The 21,552-nt window shown below is 62.1% G+C and overlaps 3 protein-coding genes across 3 annotated transcripts; 2 read left to right on the top strand and 1 right to left on the bottom strand.

Annotated features, from left to right (window-relative positions):
- Positions 1-3,117: 3,117 nt before the first annotated feature.
- Positions 3,118-4,380, top strand: LOC306949368 (gap junction gamma-1 protein-like; the record flags this gene model as incomplete). The annotated part of the gene is made up of 2 exons (XM_079539232.1): positions 3,118-4,285; positions 4,373-4,380. The coding sequence occupies 2 exons, from the start codon at positions 3,118-3,120 to the stop codon at positions 4,378-4,380; spliced, it is 1,176 nt and encodes a 391-aa protein (XP_079395358.1).
- Positions 4,381-6,290: 1,910 nt separating this feature from the next.
- On the bottom strand, positions 6,291-8,013 carry INHA (inhibin subunit alpha; the record flags this gene model as incomplete). The annotated part of the gene is made up of 2 exons (XM_079539415.1): positions 6,291-7,024; positions 7,758-8,013. The coding sequence occupies 2 exons, from the start codon at positions 8,011-8,013 to the stop codon at positions 6,291-6,293; spliced, it is 990 nt and encodes a 329-aa protein (XP_079395541.1).
- A 1,836-nt stretch (positions 8,014-9,849) lies between these two features.
- Positions 9,850-21,170, top strand: OBSL1 (obscurin like cytoskeletal adaptor 1; the record flags this gene model as incomplete). Its single annotated transcript, XM_079539231.1, has 26 exons — positions 9,850-10,834; positions 11,091-11,360; positions 11,437-11,697; positions 11,820-12,125; positions 12,223-12,495; positions 12,573-12,848; positions 12,928-13,200; positions 14,276-14,548; positions 14,728-15,003; positions 15,083-15,355; positions 15,626-15,901; positions 15,986-16,261; positions 16,407-16,682; positions 16,758-17,039; positions 17,558-17,833; positions 17,910-18,185; positions 18,258-18,524; positions 18,598-18,867; positions 18,936-19,226; positions 19,352-19,618; positions 19,850-19,962; positions 20,091-20,244; positions 20,327-20,488; positions 20,588-20,692; positions 20,764-21,030; positions 21,163-21,170. 26 exons carry the CDS (start codon positions 9,850-9,852, stop codon positions 21,168-21,170), a joined length of 7,032 nt encoding a protein of 2,343 aa, XP_079395357.1.
- Positions 21,171-21,552: the final 382 nt, after the last annotated feature.

Here is a 21,552-nt window from a genome sequence, read left to right as displayed (position 1 = left end):
AGATCTATAGTGTCTTGAGGCAGATGTCACAATGCATTCCACTTTGTCCCCTCTTCCTAAATGGGCATATGGCTGCTGCTCTCCGTTCCTTTGCAGTGATCTCAGACTGCGAATGGCAATGAGCTCAGTGGAAGCACTGCCAGCACACAGCACTTTGTCTGGGGGAAGGAGTCTCAGAGAGCAGCACCAAGTAATGACCAGTAAGGTTTTTCTGTCTTCGTCTTGCCGTTTAAGGTGCCTGTGCTAAGTATTATCTTCCCCTTCCATAACTGTGTTTTACATAAAGTACAAGAGTCAAAACTGGAGTTACCAGACCAGTCTTAGTCTCCTCTGTACACACCGATCCCTTGACACAGCTCCATCCCAGCTGGTGTTTTCCACCCTAATCAAGCTGCACCCCTGCTCTGCTGCACCTGGGTATGCGGTGAGGTACCTGACAAAGTCTGGATTGCCAGAACTAAAGGTTTCAGCTGTTTGCCTGCCCATGCCTGTTCTCAGGCTATTTTACTTACACTCTCCTGCTCCTAGCCCTTTCTCTGCAGGTCCATCTCCTTGGCTCAGCACCAGCACGTTGCTTTTCACCCACTCCCTGGCTACTGCCAAAGAAAGCTCACAGGTACTGCTGTAACCCCTCTGCTGCCTCTTCATCAAGCACTTGCTTTGTTTTCCCTTAATCTGATAACAAGCAGGGCATACCCCCACTCCCTCTGTAGTTGGTCTCTGACCTTGAACGTTCCTGTGGAGCTGGAACTAGTGATGGGGTAACTGGTCTCATTGTGCCAATGCAGTGTGTGCAGAAGCACACCTCAGTCATCAGTCTGGCTCTTTCACCACTTTCCTCTGTTTCTCCTTTCCAGCACCTGGGCTGTGAGAAGACAGAGCCTAGGGGCTGGTTGTCAGCTCTCTTAACTGGGAGAGCCCTATTTCTAGTGGATGTTTACCTCCAGCAGAACTTTCCTGCAGCAGCCACTTGCTGCCCTTTGCAGTCCTCTGCTGGAGCGTGCCTCTGGCTGTTATCAGGTCATTAAAGTGGCCGTGGAGCTGTCCTGTATCAGGACAAACAGTCCCTAATGGAGCCGTCTGCTCCCTGTCCCAGTGCCAGAAGTGCTGATTAGTAGGGGAAGAGAGGCAACAGGCTACACGTGGCACAGCTCTGAGCCAGGTGAGACGATGGCTCAGGCTGTGCCCAGGCTAGGCAATCAGGCTCTTCTCCCAGCTGAGCAAACAGCTCGGTGGCTGCCCTGGGAGCAGCGGTTGTCCCACCAGAGCCTACCAGCTCAGGAAGGAGCCCACCACCACCACTGGATGCCCTGAGACCTGCTGGGGGCAGAAGGTGGGCTTCCCCCTGGCCTGGCAGCTCTGCTTATCCCCACTCTCACCACGTTCCCCCTTTCTTCTGTCTCCCCCAACTGCGTGTTGTGTGCCTGTTCCAATGCCAGGCTTTGTCCCGTGGCCTGCTCCCGGTCCTGCGGTGGTGACGGCACTCCCGCTTCCCCTCGGCCGGTCCTTACGCAGCAGCAGCTTCCCAGGGTTGCACAAGGCGGCTCTCCCGTCAGAGCCGGGGGCGGGAGGACGCGGTGCTCTGCCCGGGGTGCTACGGGGATCCCCAGGGAGGACGGACCCTCAGTCCCCGGGGATCCCCTGACCGGCCAGTCCTCCGGAGCCAATTTTAACAGCGCGGAAAGCCAGCGGCCGGCTCGGCGCCCCAAAGCTACAGCCACGCCGGCGGGGCCGGAGCGCACGGACACCGCGCCCGCTTCCCCAACCCGGCGGCACCGCGCCCCGCCCGCCACTCCGGCCGTTGCTCGCACCGAGCAGAGAGGCCCCGCTCGGTGAGTCACCGGGGGCGAGCGAGAGCAACGTGAACTCGGCGGGAAGCGGCGCGGCTCGCGGCGGGCCCGTAGGTGCGTACCGGCGGGCGGCGCGGGGCGGGGCGGCCCCGGGCCCCTTTGTTCGGCGGGAGGCGACGGCGTAACGCCCCGCCGCTTTGTCCGCCGCGCCGCCGGCGGGAGCCGCTCGTCCCGGCGTGGGGTGAGTGGGGCGGGGGGAGCGCTGGGGCTGAGAGCCGCCGGGTGCGGTGGGGTGCGGGGCCCCGGGGTTGGGCTTGGGGGCGGGGAGGGCTCGGGGCGCGGTTGGGTCAGGCTGGGGCGCGCGGTGCCGCTCGGCGCGTGGCGGCTCGGCCACCTGCCCCGAGCGGGAGCCTGTGTCATCTGCGTGCCCCGCGTCCCTCCCTGGGCAGCCTGGGTATCCCGGCCCGGCCCCGGGGCGCTGCGCCGCCGAGCGAGGAGCCGCTGCTGATACAAAGCGTCGTCCCTGCGGCGGGGCCCGGCGGCGGAGCAGGTGGCAGCGGCACCCCGCAGGGTGCTCGGCCGGGGGAGCGGGTTGGCCGAGGAGCGGGTTCGGGCGCCCGTTGCTCGGGGCTGGCGGAGTCCCGGTGCCGGCGCGTGCCCATCGCTGGTGCGAGGCTCGGAGCAGAACAATAGCGGCAGGAGAGATCTCTCGGGGCGGCCTGCGAAGCCGCCACCTGCCGCCCTCGCGTCGGCCCCATGCGCCGTCTCCCCGCGGATCTGGCCAGAAGCTGCTGTGCTTTCCCCGCAATTTCCTCCCCGACATCTGGCGTCAGCTGTAACTTTGTGCAATTCCCTGCCTGCCTCGTGCTGCCCCTTGCCGTCACCCTGGTCCCTCGTGCTCCACGTCCCTCGCCGTGCCCGAGCCACGGGGTGCGGCATGGCCCTGGGACCAGGTGGCAGACGAGTGCCTGGCTCCACCGGGCTGTCCCCTCGCCCGCCGGAGCCGGCACTGCCCTGCTCCTGTGTTTACCCTTGCCGTGGTGACTCTTCCCCCAGATACATCCTGTCCGGGACGGGTGAGTGTCCCGGCTTTTCCCCTACTCCCCGCATCCTGGCTGGTGGCAGTAGGGGAGGAGGTGCTGAGGGCTGCTGGTGCCCTCGTCTTTATGCTATACAGAGCCTGGGAGTCACCGGTGGGTAAGGGATGGGATGGAGGCACTGCATGGGGGCTTCTGCTGCCTTTGGGGGGCCGGGTGAGATGCACTGCTGCTCGCCCCGTGGCTCATCGCCTGCCTTCCCACAGAGCTGAGCCGACTGCCTGGCCAGGATGAGCTGGAGCTTCCTGACGCGGCTCCTGGAGGAGATCAACAACCACTCGACCTTCGTGGGCAAGATCTGGCTCAGCGTCCTCATCATCTTCAGGATTGTGCTGACGGCTGTGGGGGGTGAGTCTATCTACTACGATGAGCAGAGCAAGTTCGTCTGCAACACGCAGCAGCCAGGCTGCGAGAACGTCTGCTACAACGCCTTCGCCCCACTCTCCCATGTCCGCTTCTGGATCTTCCACATCATTATGGTGGCAACCCCCTCGGTGCTCTACCTGGGATTTGCCATGCACCGCATTGCCCGCATGCCTGAGTCCTCACGGCGCCGGGTGCCGGCAACTCAGCGTGGCCGCATGCCAGTGGTGCGGCGTGGAGCCGGGCGGGACTACGAGGAGGCAGAGGATGATAATGAAGAGGATCCCATGATCTTCGAGGAGATTGAGGTGGAGAAGGAGAAGGGCACCGAGGGTGGCGAGAAGCACGATGGCCGGCGCCGCATCAAGCAGGATGGGCTGATGCGTGCCTATGTGCTACAGCTGCTGTGCCGCATGCTGCTGGAGTCGGCCTTCCTTTTCGGGCAGTACCTGCTGTTCCGCTTTAAGGTCAGCCCCTCCTACGTGTGCAGCCACAGCCCCTGCCCGCACATGGTCGACTGCTTCGTCTCACGCCCTACCGAGAAGACCATCTTCCTGCTCATCATGTATGCCGTCAGTGGGCTCTGCCTCTTCCTCAACATCTGCGAGCTCTTGCACCTGGGTGTGGGGCGCATCCGTGATGCACTGAGCCAGCCCAACAGCCCACCCTCCAGCAGCCCCGCACCACACTACGCCAAGAAGCCCCCCAGTGCACCGCCTACCTACCACTCCCTGAAGAAGGAGCCACTGAAAGCCCCTCTGCCTGATGGCAAGCTGGACTACCGGGAGAACCTGGCCAACTCGGCCGCCGAGCGCTTCGCCCTGGCTGGCGCTCCCCGCGAGCACGAGCTGGAGCGGCTGCGTGAGCACCTGCGCTTGGCCCAGGAGCATCTGGAGATGGCCTTCCACCTGCAGCCGCCCCCCCGGGCTCCCAGCCCCACACGCAGCAGCAGCCCTGAGGGCAATGGCATGGCTGCCGAGCAGAACCGCCTCAACCTGGCACACGAGAAGGGTGGTGGCTGCGAGCGCAGCACAGGTGAGCCTGGGGGACCAAGTTCTGGTGGGTGGGGCAGGGTAGTGGGGCACCCCAGGATGGCCGCTGATCTGCATCTTGTTCCCACAGGGCTGTGAGTGACGAGGACGGACGGTGCGGGACAGTGGTGTGACACAGCATGAGACGACGACATGTATCTGCCCGGTGGGGCTGCCCGGGGCGTCTCCATCCCGGTGGGCAGCGATGGGGACAGGGGCTTGGGGAACCTTCCTTCACTGTTCTTAATTTTTTTTTTTTAAAAAAAGGAATATCTTATTTTTGTACATTTTTATAAACTTAGCAGCGTGCACCCTGGCATTTTTATACCGCTCCTGATTCCCACTCTGAGCCCACACCTCCCCTCCCTGTCTCCTGTTGTATCCCCACGTCCCTCCCCACACCCTGTGCCCGCAGCACCTCCAATTCATGCCTCCCCTGCACTCTCTGTGCACGTGCAGGTCACGACAGCAGTAAGGATGCTCACACCAGGTCTGGCTGGTGAGGCTGCACCATGGGCTGGCACTGAGCCTGAAGTAGAGGTGACAGCAGGGACCTGTGAGAGACGTATCCCAGTGGCACCACTGCTGGGGGGTGCCCATACAGTGAGCACATGTGGGCTGCACAGGGCCCCTCTTGGCTCCTCTTTGGCTTCCCCCTCTCCAGGCTGCTCTTTTTAGGGAGCGCAGGGGTTTGTGTTTACCCTTCTGATCTCCTCCATTTCCCTGCCAGCAGCTCTATTTGGGCTTTGGACCAAAGCCGATCCTCTTCAGCCTGGTGTGGGGCTGGGAGCCCTGTGTGCAGTGCCCAGAGTGGGTTGGTGGGAGACACTCGGGCATTCTGATCATCTCATGGGTCACGCGATGAATTTTGTAGCATTGTTTTGTACTTGGGTAATTGTGACTTTTTTTTTCCCTTTTTTTTTAATTTTTTTTTTTTTAATTATCTATATTCAGTAAAGCCTGGAGACGTTTTGTACTGAACTTCTGCATCCGGTTCTCTGGGAGGAAGGGGTGGGGAAGGGGATCCTGCGCAGATGGGCTGGGGCGGGCCAGCTGCTTGCGTGGGGCTGGCGGTGGTGGGATGGGGACGCCCTGCTTGGCCCGGGGTGACTCAGTCATTCCAACTGTGCGGAGGCGGCTTCGGCCAAAGGCAGCCTCTGCTGGCGTGGCGGGAGTAGGATTGCTCCGATTGCCACATTCCTGCGCAGCTGTGGATTCAGCAGGGCTTCCCTGTGCTCCCCATCCCGATGCAGCTGGAGGGACAGATGCTGCCCTCTGTCTCTCCCCTTGCTCAGGGATGGATCAGCCTTGGCGCTTCCACAAGTCCCCTCCCTGGGATGCTGGAGCAGAGCTGGGCCCCTTGCAGAGCACCGTGCTATGCTGCTGAATGCCCGCAGCTCGCCCTTCCCCTCCCTCCTCCAGCCCAAAGCCTCTGGGTTTGCACCCCGCTCTGTAACCACACTGCCTCTGAGGCTGTTCCTGATGGAAACTGGTGTTCTAAGATTGCTTTTGTAAAGAAAGAAGGTTTATTTATCTTGCCTTACTGATCTTGCAAACAGGTTCTGCTGTCGTTTGCGTGCCACCAGCCTCACCACCTGTGTGAGCCTGAGTGGACGTGCCCTGGCACATCCATCTGTCCCTGTCCTGTCCCTAGGAGCAGGGGGAGGTGGCCGTGCGCTGCAGCTTGTCTTTCTTGTGGGAGGAGATATGTAGGTGAGCTGGCTCCAGGCACTGGGCTGCCATTGCAGGGCACAGCTAGTGTGCTGTGGGCTGGGCACAGCCCTGGGGCAGGGCTGCAGCGCCCACAAAGCCTGGAACCATGAAACCCTGGCTGTCAGAGGGAGGGTGGCACCACCAAAACTTCCACCTGGGTCCCTCTCCCTGCCCTGGGCTGCGCAGTGCCCATGTGAGTGACTCCTCCATCTGTGGGATGGGCTCATCATCTGGCACTGGGGCAGTCCAGAGGCAGCAGGGAGACCCAGGCGGGTTCAGCCATGCTGTGCCAGCTGCTAGACACAGGTGCAGTCCTGTGCCAGGATGTTGGGCACCGTCTCGTACTTGAAGGAGTAGCCACCATCAGAGGTGGTGCGGACGCGCAGCGAGCGCATGGTGCCAGGCAGAGCGGCGCAGCACAGCTGCACACCCAGACGGTGGCTCAGCCCATGGCCTTCTGCACAGCTCCCGTGGCAGTAGTGGAAAACGAAGCTGCTGGGGTGCACAATCCAATTGTCCCAGCCCAGCTCCTCGAAGGAGATGTTGAGGGATGCCCGGCGGCAGTTGGTGTGGGCGGCCACATCCTCTGATGGGCGCTGCAGCAGGCTGAGTGCAGCCGGTGACCAGGGCACAGCGGAGCGGCGAGCCCGTCCAGCTGCCTTGGCACGGGTGGTGGCCACCAGGAAAGGCATCTTGTCCCCGTCAGCCAGGCAGGGGCAGCTGGGGCAGCGCACCAGGAGCACGAAGAGCGGCTGTGCCAGCTGGGGCAGTGCGTCAGGGCCAAAGTCAAACACCGTCCAGTGCTCTGGTGTCTGCGATGCTGTGGCCACCACCGGCACCCTGCCCTGCAGTGAGAGGGTCAGCACAGCGGGAGCCGAGTGGTTGGAAGCAGCTGAGGGGCCGCTGTAGAACCAGAGCTGGGCGGATGTCAGCGTGCGGCTCAGGACGTGCTCTGAGGGCTGGAAGAGGTAAGTGAAGATGCCTTCTTCCTCCAGCAGCTTATCTGGCTGTGTGGGCTCACACGGCACATCTGTGGGGAAAAGAGTGGCTCAGGGTGCCGTGCCCCAGCGTGGGGATAGGGTATGGGGGTGCACCCGCGGGTGCCGTGGAGGACATCTGTGGGCACAGGCAGGTTGTTCTGCTGCAGACACAGGGGAGTTGATGACATCCAGAGCCACATGGCATGTGCTGCTCTGTGTCCTGCAGCCGAACCCTGCAGCAGATCCAGCCCTGTGCAAGGCTCTGCCTGGCTCATGCTGCCAGCCAGGCACAGCTGCGGCACCTGGCACCCCATGGCCTTGGGAAGAGGGGATTCAGCCACCTGCTTCGTATGGCCAGGGTGGGCTGAGCTGCCTAGTGAGGTCACCAAGCCCCTCCATGCCCTGGGATGGTCTGGTGATGGTGTACCCATTCCACTGTGCCCTGCTCTGTCCTCCTGCACTCTGCTGCAACCCTGAGTATCCTGTTGCAACCTTAAGCATCCTACTGCGGCCCCATCCCTAGGCATCCCACTCCATCCTTCATCATCATACTCCTTCACTTAGCATCCCACTCCCAGCACCCTGCCCCATTCTCTACCATCCCACTCCAGTGTCCAGCTCTGCCCGCTCCTAAGCCCTCCCCATCTCCCTGTGTCCCCCTGTTCCACCTCTGGGCACTCTTCTATGTCACCTCCCTGCCACCTGGCCCTGCCACATCCCCATTGCCCTAAAGCAGCACCCAACTCACCCCCTGCATGCTCTCCATCCCATCAGGGCTCTCACCTGTGGAAGGGAAGAGAATCACCTGGGATGTGTCTTCCTGCTCTTCGGGTAGCACCTCCACCTCTTCAAGGACATCTCTGCGATGCACCCTCCTCATGTCCTTTTGGGGCTCCTGCACGGCTGGGGGGCTCAGATGCTCCAGCACCCGTGCCCGCACCTTGGCCAGGACAAGCTGCCGGTCGGCACCAGCCCCGGTGCAGCTGCCCAGGGCACTGGCAGGCAGCACGGCAGGCAGCAGGTGCAGGAGGAGCAGCATGGCCGTGGGGCAGCTTGAGAGGCTCTGCCGTGGGCTCCTACTTGCCAGCCCAGCCTGTCTGCCCACTGCACTGCCCCTGGGGCAGGGTGGCATTGAGACGTATCTGACACTGACGCAAATGTCTGCTCGCCGTGAATATTATCTCTGGGCAGTGAAAGCACTGAGACGTCTGGAATGTGAGGACTGCAAGGACAGTGTGGTCTGGGGGGGGACGGCACCCGGGCAGGGGGGTGGGTGGGGTGCGTGCTGCTGGAGTAGTGAGTGCATGGGGCTGGGGGCAGGCAGGGATGGAAGGGGCGTGGGGGCCTCCGGCTGGGTGCCTCCGTGCTGGAGTCTGGGGGCCAGCAGGAGGCTGAGGGTGCACTTTGGGCAGAGCAATAGTGTGGGAGGCACATGGCGGTGGCAGGCTGGGTGCCCTCATAGTGGGTAGGGATGGGACGCCCCAAGGATGCAAGGTTCAGAGCAGTGGCATTGCCACAGCAACTGGGCTGCTGGGAACACGAGGAAGGGTGGGAATAGGGAGCCTCTGCCTGGGGACAGGCCATGGCTAGGGATAGCATCAGACAGAGGTTGGGACTCTGTGGCAGTTATGGGAGAAGGGTGTCACGCTGTCGCTTGGGCTGGCTGGCTGCAGCGTATCCCATCTCTATGCTGCGTGCCGTGCACAGCACGTTGCCATGGGCTGAACCCACACCCATCAGGAACAGGTCTGCTGCACCCCACTGCTGCTGTGCTGCCTGCCTGCTGGTGCTATACATAGGGCAGCCCTGCCCCGTCGAGGCACTGCATGGAGCAGGCTCAGTCTTATCACCCTGACGTGTCATCGAAGGGTATTTTTGGGGACAGCAGCTGCAGGCATTCCTACCGGTCAGTCCCTGCATGCTGACGCTGGAGAGCAGAGCTGGGCGAGCAGCTGGAGAGCAGAGCTGGGCGAGCAGCAGAGTGGGGTGCTGGCACCAGGATCTGCAGGACAGAGGTATTGGTGTGAGGTGGGTGCCTGAGGCAGGAGATGGTGCTGGGCAGGGTGATCGGCGGAGGGGGAGGCCAAGGAGGGGGCTGAGCCGTAGAGCTGTGTGTGCTGGTGAGGCTTGGGGGAGAACCTGACCCTGGCCCCCGGGGATGAGTTCTGTCCCACATTCCCCTTCAGCCCAGCCAGGGAATGTCTAGGTTTCTCTTTGTCCCTGCTCTCCCCGAGGGAGGCAGAGAAGTCTCTGTGCAACCCTGGCCACAGCACAGGCAGGGGCTGAGGCTTGCCCAAGAAAGGCTCTAAGCACAGAGCCCTACTGCTGCCCATAGTGCATGGGCATGGTGCATGGGTACCTGCAGCACTGGGCATGGAGGTGGGACCCTCTGAAAGCAGGACTTGTTCTCCATTTGTCCCTCTGCACCCTGTGGTGATGTCCTGGCCTTGGACATGCAGGGGCTGGAGTTGGGACCTCACTCGGGCAGGACCCTTCTTCCCATGTACCCTGCTGAGCTGGGCAGGAAGCACCCGGATGCGTCCAGATGCCTTCAGCCCCATGACAGCCCCTTATCAGCACCTGTGCACTGAGCCAGCCCAGATGCAGCAGGAATGCGGCTCTGCCACCACCTGATACTGCAGGAATGCCCCAGCGGGTGGGGAAGGGCCATGCTGGAACCCGTTCTTCCTCAGCCAACCCCATCCCCAGCACTGCAGGGACGCAGCGAGCCCCGTGCCCCATGGGAAGGTCCCACCTCCCAGCCCAGGCTTAATGCAGCATTGCTCTGGGTGGGATGCCTTGCACCACAGCCTTATCCCGCTCTCTGTCCTTAGGCCGAAGCTCCTGACTCTCCTCCTGCCCCAATCCCAGGGTGATGGAGAGCCATGGGGCAGCTCCCCGGTTCCTGGCCTACCCACGTGCCTTCACGGCACAAAGCGGCTCCGACGCCATGCTGAGGTGCCAGATTGCAGGTGACCCCCGGCCCAGCGTGCTCTGGGAGAAGGACACAGCCCCGATCCAGCCTTCAGGCCGCTTCTGCATGGAGGCCAAGGGGGATGTGTACAGCCTACGGGTGTCCTGCGTCACCCCACAGGATGGCGGCCTCTATGTTTGCAAGGCCAAGAACTGCATTGGTGAGACTTATGCTGCTGCCACGTTGCGAGTGGAGGCTGGTGAGCATCAGCAGGAAGAGGAGGAGGAAGGCCATGCTGGCAGCCGAGCTCCCACCTTCCTGGTGGGGCCCTCATCGGTGCGGGTGCGCCGTGGGGAGGACGTGACCTTCTCATGCCGAGTCTTGGGGCAACCCTGCCCGCTGCTGGAGTGGGAGAAGGACGGCTGCAAGCTGTGTGACCTCTTCGAGAGCAGCCACTTTGCAGTGGGCCGGCAGCCTGAGGACTGGCACTACCTCAAGCTGTTTGGAGTCCGACCCCCGGACGCGGGGGTCTACGTGTGCCGGGCACGCAGCGGCTCCAAGGAGGCCCTGGCTGCAGCTGTGCTCCTGGTGGAGCCCTGGTACTCCCCTTCTGACAGCACCCAACCATGGCAACAGCGACACGGGAGCACTGACACCTGGGCACCAGCACCCAATGGCACACCAAGAGCCAAGGCATTCGCTGTCAGCGCGGGGAAGCATGCCAAGTTCCGCTGCTATGTCACCGGCAAGCCCAAGCCGGAGATCATCTGGCAAAAGGACGGCAAAGTCGTGGCCCCCGGCCGCCGGCACCTGGTCTACGAGGACCGCGAGGGCTACTTCATCCTGAAGGTGCTGTACTGCCGACCCCGTGACCAGGGGCTGTATGTTTGCACTGCCTCCAACACGGCTGGGCAGACATTGAGTGCCGTGCAGCTGCAGGTGAAGGGTAGGTGTGCACCCTGGGGCCGTGCTGGATACCCTGCATGGGGGCTGTACCCCCTGAGGCCCCATACCGAATGCCTCCCGCCCAGCTGCCACATCCCAAAATAGCTGTGGGAACAGGGGGCTGCCATCTCCCTTCCTCACGGCTGTGCTGCCGACATGGGAGGAATGCGGGGGTACCGCATGCATTGGTGTTCAGGGGGCTGGGAGGGTGCTGAGCAGGAGGATGCATTCTCAGCACCCATTTCTCCCGGCAACAGAGCACCGGCTGCGGTTCCAGGTGCCATTGGAGGACGTGGAGGTGGCAGAGCGGGAGGATGCAGTCCTGGAGTGCCAGGTGCCACTGGGGAGCATCCCCACCTCCTGGTTCCTGGAGGACCGGGAGCTGCAGCCCAGCCACAAGTACGTGATGGAGGAGTGCGGCGTGGTGCGGCGTCTGACCATCCGCGATGCCCGCACCGACGACGACGGCATCTACCTCTGCCAGATGAAAGACCGGGGCCGCAGCGTTGCTGAGGTCTCCGTCCGAGGTGGGAGCGGGCCCAGCTCTGCCTTCCAATAACGCAGCCCCAGCATCCCCCTGCCCTCACATGTCTCCTCTCCTAGGGCTGATCGTGAAGAGGCTGCCACGGAAGCTGGATGTGATGGAAGGAGAGAATGCGGCTTTCTGTGTGGAGACGCGGGAGGCCATGGAGGGGATCTGCTGGAGCCGCAATGGGCTGCAGCTGCACGAGTCACCACGCGCTGTGCTGAAGAGCTTCGGCAGGACACACCTCCTGGTGCTGGTGCACGTCACCCGTGAGGATGCGGGCATCATCTGCTTCTCTGTCGGGGAGTCACTGACATCCTCCCAGCTCCGTGTCAAGTGTAAGCCTGGGCTGGGTTTCATGGGGCCTCCCCGCACCCTCCATTCTCCCCATTCACCAAGGTCTGAAATGACAGAGGGATGGGATGGCACCTTCCAATCTCCACTGCGCCGTGTGTTCCAGGTGTGAAGCATGACCCTCCCAGTGCACCTATGGCAGCCCAGATGAGCACGGAGCAGAGCAACGCAGCCCTCCTGACGTGGTGCCCTGCACCTGATGTGCTCCATCGCCCTCCCAGCACCTACATTCTGGAGCGGCGTGAGGCGGCAGGCAGCAGCTGGGTGCAGTGCCTGAGCACTGAGCTGCCCGGCCGTGTGCAGGTGCTGGGTGACAGCGTGCCCCGCGAGGCTGACTACTGCTTCCGAGTCTGTGCTGTCAACAAGCACGGCCGCAGTGACCCTGTGGAATTCCCTGGCTGCGTGCATCTCGGTGAGGGGACACGGGATCTTCAAGCGGGTGGGAGCGTGGGAGCTGCGTGGTGTCAGGTGCTCACACACTGTGGGGCTGAGCTCATGCTGTGCTGCAGTGCCAGCTGTGCGCCTGGAGAGGGGCCTGCAGGATGCACGGGTGCGGGATGGTGAGGATGCACGCTTCTCTGTGGAGCTGTCGGCCTCGGTGCAGGGTGAGTGGTTCCTGAATTGCACAAGGCTGCAAAGCGAGGAGAGCGGGCACTTCAGTGTGCAGCACTGTGGGACAGAACACTCGCTGATCATCCGTTCAGCAAGGCTGAGAGAGAGTGGTGCACATGTCACCTTTGTGGCCAGCGGTGTGCGGGACTCGGCCAGGCTGCATGTGCAAGGTGAGCATCCCAGAAGTCAAAGAACAGCAGGTGGGAAACACATCCCACATTTCTTACCCCTCTACGTGGGTTCCCAGCCCCACAGGCCCACATCGCCCCAGTGCCTGAGGCACGGCGGCTCCGGGAGCTGCTGGCAGGGCAGCCGCTGCTGCTGGAGTGTGAGGTGAGCCCGGCGGGTGCCCCTGTGCACTGGCTGAAGGATGGCGAGGCTGTGGTGCCCAGCGAGACTCTGGGCATCCAGTCAGAGGGATGCTGGCGGAGGCTGCACATCCCCACGGCTGTGCCATCGGACTCGGGGACGTACACATGCGATGCTGGGGACGACACCGTGAGCTTTGTGGTGACCGTGAGCGGTGAGCTGCTGGGGTTGCCCATCCTTGCATGAGGCTCACCCACTCCACGTCACCACACTGAGCCTTTTATCCTGTGCAGAGGCACCAGTAAGGATTGTCGGCTCCAACGAGGAGACCCCGCACACCTATGTGGCCGGGCAGCGTGTGGAGCTGTGGTGCCAGCTGTCCCGTGCCGAGGCCCCAGTGCACTGGTACAAGGATGGGGAGGAGGTGGAGGAGGGTGAGAGCCTGGTGCTGGAGCGCGAGGGGCCGCGGTGCTGCCTGGTGCTGCCCTGCGCCCACCCGCAGGACACAGGGGAATTTGTCTGCGATGTGGGTGGTGACTCTGTCTTCTACACCATTACGGTGGCAGGTGAGTGCATGCTGAGGGGGGTGCATAGCACCAGGCACTTTGAATCCCTGCAAAAATGGTATTTGCTGCCTGGTAAACATGACCCCAGTGCCTAAAAATAGAGGTGGGGCACCCAGCACCTGGCACAGGGCAACTCACAACCGGACGCCACTCTGATGGACAGTGGTAATTGCTGCCCTGAAAGTTAGCAGTTGCCTGGCTACCAGTGACCAGCTCTTGGCAGCGGCACCACAAAGCAGCTGCCCTGGCTGTTGGTGGCTCAGGTGGGAAAAGATAATGAGACCTGAAAAAGAGTGAAAGACTTCCTGCTGCTGGCCCCAAATCCACAGCCCCACAAACAAGAAGGCCATGGGGGCTGAGCTTAGTGAAAGGCAGCGGGGCTGCAGGCATACAGCCTCCACCAAACAACTGATGGTGCCCAGCACAGAAGTTAAGGGCAGGGATGGACATGCTGAAACTCCCAGCCCATCTCACTCTAGCTGACCATACCGCAGGCTCACTGCCCACTTCCTGATGGATTAAAGCCTCTTGCTGCTCTGAGGGGCTTCCAGGGCATGGGGAAATTGTAGACCCCAACAGGAGGTAGTGGGTTTCAGGTTCAGCGTCCAGAGCGATGTGATTGCTTCTAGCAGCCCCCACGGGCACAGCGTTTGATCAGGGAGCGGGGTGGATGCAGGCTCGGCGTGGGGCAGGTCAGGCCCTGCAGGCTGGCTGTATGCCACAATGCACTGCTATGTGCTGGCACCGAGCACTGGAGGTGACCAAAACATCTCAGCATGGTCACAGCGTGGATACCCGGCACAGGGCAGGGACAAGGGCAGGTCAGTGCATCAGGCTGAGCACCCATGGCACAGTGCTGGAAGCAGAGATGGGGACACTATGGTGTCCCTTGCCAGGCAGCACCGCATGAGCCAGCAGGGCAGCCCCAGCACCTGTGCCATGCAGAATGTGGGAAAGGTGGTGGCTTGCAGCCTGAAAAGAAGGAGCAAGTGAAGGCATTGTGCAATGCAAGGCTTTGCATGCTCATGGTCAGTACTCCTCCATGCAACACGCTGAGCCCCACATCCCTGCCCAGAGCCACCGGTGAGGATCGTCAGCTCCAATGAAGCAGCCCCACACACCTACGTAGCCGGGCAGCGTGTGGAGCTGTGGTGCCAGCTGTCCTGTGCCGAGGCCTCAGTGCGCTGGTACAAGGATGGGGAGGAGGTGGAGGAAGGCGAGAGCCTGGTGCTGGAGCGCGAGGGGCCACGGTGCTGCCTGGTGCTGCCCTGCGCCCGCCCGCAGGATGCAGGGGAGTTTGTCTGCGACGTGGGTGGTGACTCTGTCTTCTACACCATCGTGGTGGCTGGTGGGTGCCCATTTCTTCCCCTTTTCCCTTTGCCCTGACTGCATGCCTGCATCATCACAGGATGCAGCTTCTCAGCTGGGTGGTCCGCTCCATGCTTCCTGGGACAGAGCCATGCCTCTGCAGCCTCCCTGTGTGTGGGTCTGGCAGTCAGTTGTATCCTGTTCCCTTGGTTCTCCTAGCTCCACAGGCCCACATCACCCCAGTACCTGAAGCTCAGCAGCTCCGGGAGCTGCTGGCAGGGCAGCCGCTGCTGCTGGAGTGTGAGGTGAGCCCGGCGGGTGCCCCTGTGCACTGGCTGAAGGATGGCAAGGCTGTGGTGCCCAGCGAGACCCTGAGCATCCAGTCAGAGGGATGCTGGCGGAGGCTGCACATCCCCACGGCTGTGCCATCGGACTCGGGGACGTACACATGCGATGCTGGGGACGACACCGTGAGCTTTGTGGTGACCGTGAGCGGTGAGCTGCTGGGGTTGCCCATCCTTGCATGAGGCTCACCCACTCCACGTCACCACACTGAGCCTTTTGTCCTGTGCAGAGGCACCAGTAAGGATTGTCAGCTCCAACGAAGAGACCCCGCACACCTATGTGGCCGGGCAGCGTGTGGAGCTGTGGTGCCAGCTGTCCCGTGCCGAGGCCCCAGTGCACTGGTACAAGGATGGGGAGGAGGTGGAGGAGGGTGAGAGCCTGGTGCTGGAGCGCGAGGGGCCGCGGTGCTGCCTGGTGCTGCCCTGCGCCCGCCTGCAGGATGCAGGGGAGTTTGTCTGTGACACTGGAGACACTGCTGCCTCCTATCACGTCATGGTGGCAGGTGGGTGACACAGCTGGGACAGCATTTGGGAAGTGTGCTGTTGCTGATCTATGGGCTCCTGGAAGGGGCTCTTGGCTGTGGCACTTGTGCACAATAAGCACATGTGCACCTCTGCTGACATGGGGCATTTTCCCTCTGCTCCTGCCCTCCAGCTGTTGCGTCACTGCGCTGGGGCAGTGCCCCGGCACCTGCACAGCCCTGTGGTTAGTGTTGCAGTGGGGGTAAGCAGGGATATGTGCATCCTTACCTCCTTCCTTTGTGCACTGGCAGAGCCACGAGTGAGGATTTTGCACCCTGTGCAGCGCTCGCTGGAGCTGCCAGTGCTGGCGCCGGGGCACGTGGAGCTGCGCTGTGAGCTGTCTGTGCCTGATGCTGCCGTGCGCTGGTTCAAGGATGGGTTGGAGGTGGATGAGACCAACAACCTGCGACTGCTGGCTGATGGTGCCTGGCGCTGCCTGCTCATCCCCAGGAGCAGTGCTGAGGACACAGGGGAGTACATCTGTGAGAGCAAGGATGAAGCTGTCTCATTCGATGTCAAGGTGACAGGTTAGTGAGGAAGCACCGGTGCACCCCCTCTCCCCCCACTCATCTCCTGTGCCGTGTTGCACCAGTGCCATGCTGTTCTTGTAGAGCCCCCAGTGAAGATCCTGCAGCCACAGAGACCTCCACCTCTTGTAAAGGTGTCCCCAGGGGAGACGGTGATGCTGTCCTGTGAGTTGTCCCGTGCTGATGCACCCGTGTGCTGGGCCAGGGAGGGTGTCCGGCTGGAGGCGGGGGGCAGCTGGGTGCTGGAGGAGGATGGTGCCCACCGTCGCTTGCTCATCCCTGCTGCTCAAGCTGAGCATGCTGGAAAATACTTCTGCGATGCGGCTGATGATGCAGTGACATTCACTGTCCAGGTGTCAGGTGAGCGAGAACCTGGGGCACGGGGTGCATAGATAGGGCAGGGTGGCAGCAGCCCCCTCCCCTTAGGATCCCACTCTGGGTCTGCTCTCACGTGGGGGCTCCTGGCCAATGCTAACGGTGGCTCTGTTGGCGAGCGGTGCCACAGACCCTCCAATCAGGATCCTGGAGAAAGATGCACTGCCAACCTGCCGACGCTGCCGGGCCATGGAGGATCTGGTGCTGGAGGTGCAGCTGTCACACGCCCATGGGGAGGTGAAGTGGTACAAGGATGGGGAGAAGCTGCAGGACACGGAGCATGTGCAGCTGGAGGAGGATGGGCAGCGCCGGGCACTTGTCATCCTGGGTGCCACAGATGGGGATGCGGGGGAGTACCTCTGTGACACCCAAGATGACAGTGTCATCTTCTGCGTCACCGTGGAAGGTAACAGGGAGCATATAGAGTGGAGATGGGCTGAATGGGCAGGCAAGCACCCAGTGTCACGGTGTGTCTCTCCAGCCCCAGAGCCACCAGTGAGCATCGTGGGGAACCTGGGCACCACAGAGCATCACTGCCTGGTGGCTGGGCAGGACCTGGTGCTGGCCTGTGAGCTGTCCCAGCCCGATGCTGCCGTGCGCTGGCTGCGGGATGGCCAGGAGCTGCAGGCAGGGGAGCGGGTGTGCATTGTGGCCCGTGGGGCACTGCGGGAGCTCACTGTGCGTGGAGCACAGCCCGGGGACTCAGGGTGCTACGTCTGTGATGCTGCCAGCGACCGCATGGTGACGAGTGTGGAGGTGACAGGTGAGCGAGGGTGGCAGGACCATGGTTGGCAGCACCAGGTGAGGGCGAGAGCCCTGTCTCCAAAAAGCTGTCAGCCTGGAAGGGGCAGGTCAGGGCCATCAGACCCATGCCTCCCAACTCCCCCAGGCGGAGACTGGTTAAATTTATCCTTGGCAGGCTCCCAGGCGCCTCTCCTCCTGCTTTGGCTGCCAAGGGCTGAGCTCAGCAAGGCCTTTATCAGCGCAGCAGGCTGTGCGGGTATCCCAGCTCCCAAAAAGGTCTGGGGCTGGTGAGGGGCAAAAATCCATGACCTTAATTCAGCAGCTGTGAAGGATGGAGGAGTGGGCTCTGCCAGCATCCCTGCTGGGATCCCTTCCTCAGAGGGACCTTAGCTGCCAGCCTCAGTCAGCCAGTCCCACAGACACCCAGCCAGCTAGTGCCACCATGATCACCACAGCAACTCAAGCCCCTAAGTCACACCAATGGGCACTGCAGCCATCCCTGCCATCAGCAGTGCCACCCCTGCCCATGTCTCCCAGCCCAGGCTGTGCGAATTGTGAACAAGGAGGAAGCACAGAACCCACTGGAGGTGCAGGAGGGAGACAGTGTGACGCTGGTGGCCCAGCTGTCCCCAGAGACAGCGGTAACACAGTGGCAGAAGGATGGGCAGATGCTGCTCTCAGGTGGGCGGCTGCTTGTGTGCAGTGAGGGTCCTGCACGCAGCCTTACCATCAAGCAGGTGGAACTGGGGGATGCTGGCACCTTTCTTTGCGATGCTGGGGACGACGAGGTGTACTTCACACTGCATGTGAAAGGTGAGCCTATGGAGATGCCCCCTGCAGAGCAGGACCTATGTCCCCAACCCTGGGCTGAGCTCTGCTCCTGGTGCAGAGGCACCGGTGCTGTTTGTGAACAAGCAGGAGGAGCGGGAGAAGCTGCTGGTGCTGGAGGGTGGTAGTGCCGTGCTCTCAGCTGTCGTGTCCAAGGAGCGAGCTGACATCACCTGGCTGTGCCCCCAGCAGCTCATGGTACCCAGTGAGCGCTGCCAGTTGCGGTGTGATGGCCGTGTGCACAGCCTGGTCCTCAGCAATGTGGCCAAGGAGGATGCTGGAGTCTACACCTGCCTGTCTCCTGATGACCAGATGCAGTTCGACATCAGCGTGCGGGGTGAGCGCTGGTGGCAGGGAGATGCACAGCACTGTGCTGGGGGTATGTGCACACTGATGGCTGTCTGTGCAGAGCTGCAGGTGAAGTTCCTGCGTGGGCTCTCGGATGTGCGGGCACAGCAGGGTGAGACAGTGGTGTTGTGGTGCGAGTTGTGCAAGGCCCGTGGTGATGTGGTGTGGCTGAAGGATGGGCGGGTGCTGGAGCCTGATGCACGCCGCGAGGTCCGGGTGCAGGGCCGGGAGCGCTCGCTGGTGCTGAGCTGTGTGAGGCCTGAGGACGCTGGGGAGTACTGCTGTGAGTCCAACAATGACCGCACGCTGGCCACGCTGACGGTGCAGGGTAAGCATTACCCCGTGGGCTGGGTACCCCAAAACCCTGTGCTGTGGGCATGTGCCCTGATGGCCACACTCAGTGCGCAGAGTGGTGGAGATCATTGTGGAGCTGCAGAGCCTGATGGTGCTGGAGGGGGATGATGCCACTTTCAAGTGCATGGTGTCCCCCGAGGATGTGGCGGTGACATGGCAGCTGGATGGGCAGCCAGTTGTGCCCAGTGAGCGGCTGCAGGTGGCCAGGAGTGGGCTGTGCCATAGCCTCACCATGCGGGGCTGCCAGCCAGGCGACGCAGCCACTGTGACAGCCAATGCCGAGGGGCTGCTGAGCACAGCCCGGCTCAGTGTGCAAGGTGAGCAGGATAGGAACAGGGCAATGGGGCATCTGGAGGGCTGTCCACTGATCCCCTCATCCATGCAGAGGCACAGGTGCTGTTTGTGCAGAAGCTGCGGGACTTGGTGGCCGAGGAGCAGCAGGATGTGTGCCTGGAGGTGGAGGTGAGCCATGAAGCAGCTGAGGTGCAGTGGCTGAAGCAAGGTGTGCTCCTGCAGCCCAGTGACAAGTACCTGATGTGTGAGTCGGGGTGCCGGCGCACCCTCACCATCTGCTGTGTCAGCCCCTCTGACCGTGGCACCTACCGCTGCGAGAGCCTGCACGACCGCACACAGGCCAAGCTCAGCGTGGAACGTGAGTACCCTGCAGGATCATCCTGCTGACAGGATGCTACGGGGCGCCCAGGAACAAGGACTGTATTTGGGGATTGCTCCAGCAAAGACTGGGGATTAGGGGCTCTGTGCTAGGGCACCACTCGTCAGCACTGTCCCCATCCCTTGCAGCCCAGAAAGTGTCAATCCGGAGGCCACTGGCTGACGTGGAGACCTTCGAGAAGCAGACAGCCACCTTCCTGCTGGAGCTGTCTCACGCCGGTGTGCCTGGGGTCTGGACACGTGGTGGTGTGCGGGTGAAGCCCAGTGCCACGTGTCGGGTCAGTGCCACGGGCTGTACACACAGCCTGACACTGGAGGGGCTGGCACTGGAGGACTCAGGCACCATCACCTTCACTGCTGACACTCTGCGCTGCAGCGCCCGCCTGCTCGTGCGGGGTATGGCACTGGGGTAATGGGGTATGGCACTAGGGGTGTGATGCCAAGGCTGAACAGGGCACACAACCTTCCCATTGAGGAGATGGGTGCTTAGCAGTGGGGAGCTCGCCTATAGAAGTGCCCAGGGAAGCGTCACCCCTACCCAGTACTGATACCCCAGGCACTGCCCCTGTGCCCTGGTACCAATGCCTTTCCCTCACTGACCCTTCCCACCACACTCTCTCCCCTCAGAGCCTCCCATCAGCATGGTGAAGCTCCTGCAGGACCTGGAGGTTCCAGAGGCAGGGACTGCCACCTTCGAATGTGAGCTGTCCCGTTCCAGCACTGAGGTGAAGTGGCTCAAGGTGAGAGCTCATGTCCTCCCCATCCAGGTGCCACCTTCCCTTATCCCCCAGGTGCCACCTTCTCTGCAAGGCTGTGCGCAGGGTGGGGGGAACCAACCAAGCCAACCTTGACCACACTGCCTACACAGGATGGAATGGAGCTGCGGCCAGGCCCCCACTGCCGCATATACTCTGCGGGTCGGCGCCGCCTCCTGCAGCTCAACCGGTGTGCACTGCCTGATGCCGGCATCTACACCTGTGAGGCAGGTGACTGCCAGGCCTCCGCCACGCTGCGTGTCCATGGTATGGTTGCTGGCTGCCCAGCTTCATGCCACAGAAGGGACTGGCACCCAGCTGGCCCCAGCACTGTGTCCCTGTCCTGCAGAGCACCAGGTCCACATAATGCAGGAGCTGCAAGATGCTTGTGTGCAGGAAGGTGACAATGCCGTGTTCATGTGTGAGGTGTCCCATGGTGATGTTCTGGGTGAGTGGTTCCGTGATGGGGAGAAGATCAAGGTGTCCAGCACGGTGAAGATACGGCAAGAAGGTACTGTGCCTCCCACACTGGGCAGCATGCCCATACCCCATTTTGGGGCTGGGAATGTGGGAATTCAGTGTGCCCAACCATCTCCACCCCCCTCTCCAGGCACACGGCACTTCCTGCTGCTCTGCACCGTGCGCCCTGAAGATGCGGGTGCTATCCGTTTTGCGGCCAGGATGGCTAGTTCAGAGGCCAGCCTGAAGGTGGAAGGTAGCAGGCGTGCATGGTGGCATCATGGGGCCATGGGGGGCAGATGCTGATTTCCCCTCCCTGTGCCCCAGTGCTGCCCATCCGCATTGTGAAGCCGCTGCGGGACAAGACGGTGCTGGCGCGGCACAAGGCGACGCTGGAGTGCATGGTGTCACACGCCCGGGGCCGCGTGCGCTGGCTGCGTGGAGACACCGAGATCTTTGCCAGTGATAAGTATGAGATCTGCAATCTGGACTGCTATCGCACACTCATCATCCACTGTGTGGGACGTGAGGACGAGGACTCGTACACCTGCGATGCCTTCGATGACCGCTCCACTGCACGGCTCCTGGTGGAAGGTGAGCACATAGAGGGATGCAGTGGAACTGGCACCCATGTCCATCTGTCCCACCCACTCCTTCTTTGGGGATCTGATCCCTGGATGGGGGTCTGTGCTCCCCCTGCTCCCCAACACACTTTTGTTCCTGCAGGGAGTTAGAAGCTGGGGTGCACACGGAGTGCACGGACCTCAGGTCCCCCAGCCCCCCGGTGCAGCCCTCACCTCGGCACAGCATTCTGAAAGGCTCTTTACTGTGTGGCCGTGGCCTCAGCAGCGTTTGGCACATTTACAAAAGAGGCTGAAAAGGGGGACAGCGGCGGCGCGGCGCTGCAGAGACGGCGTGGCAGAAACATGCAGTTCCTGGGGTGGCAGCCAGGGACGGGACAGCACCCAGGGGCACCCCACTCTGGTCCCCCCACATCCCGCCTGCGGGGAGGTCCTGGCTCACTCCGTAATAAATTAATACAAATCACAGCAAGAGAAGTATATACAAGGTGGGAGCCTCTGTCTGCAGCGATGCTCTGAGCAGGGGCTCCTGCCC

This window comes from Tetrao urogallus (assembly GCF_951394365.1).
Source record: "Tetrao urogallus genome assembly, chromosome: 8".
NCBI lineage: Eukaryota > Metazoa > Chordata > Aves > Galliformes > Phasianidae > Tetrao > Tetrao urogallus.
Note: the sequence above shows the minus strand (reverse complement) of the source record. Positions and strands in the feature narration are given on the sequence as shown.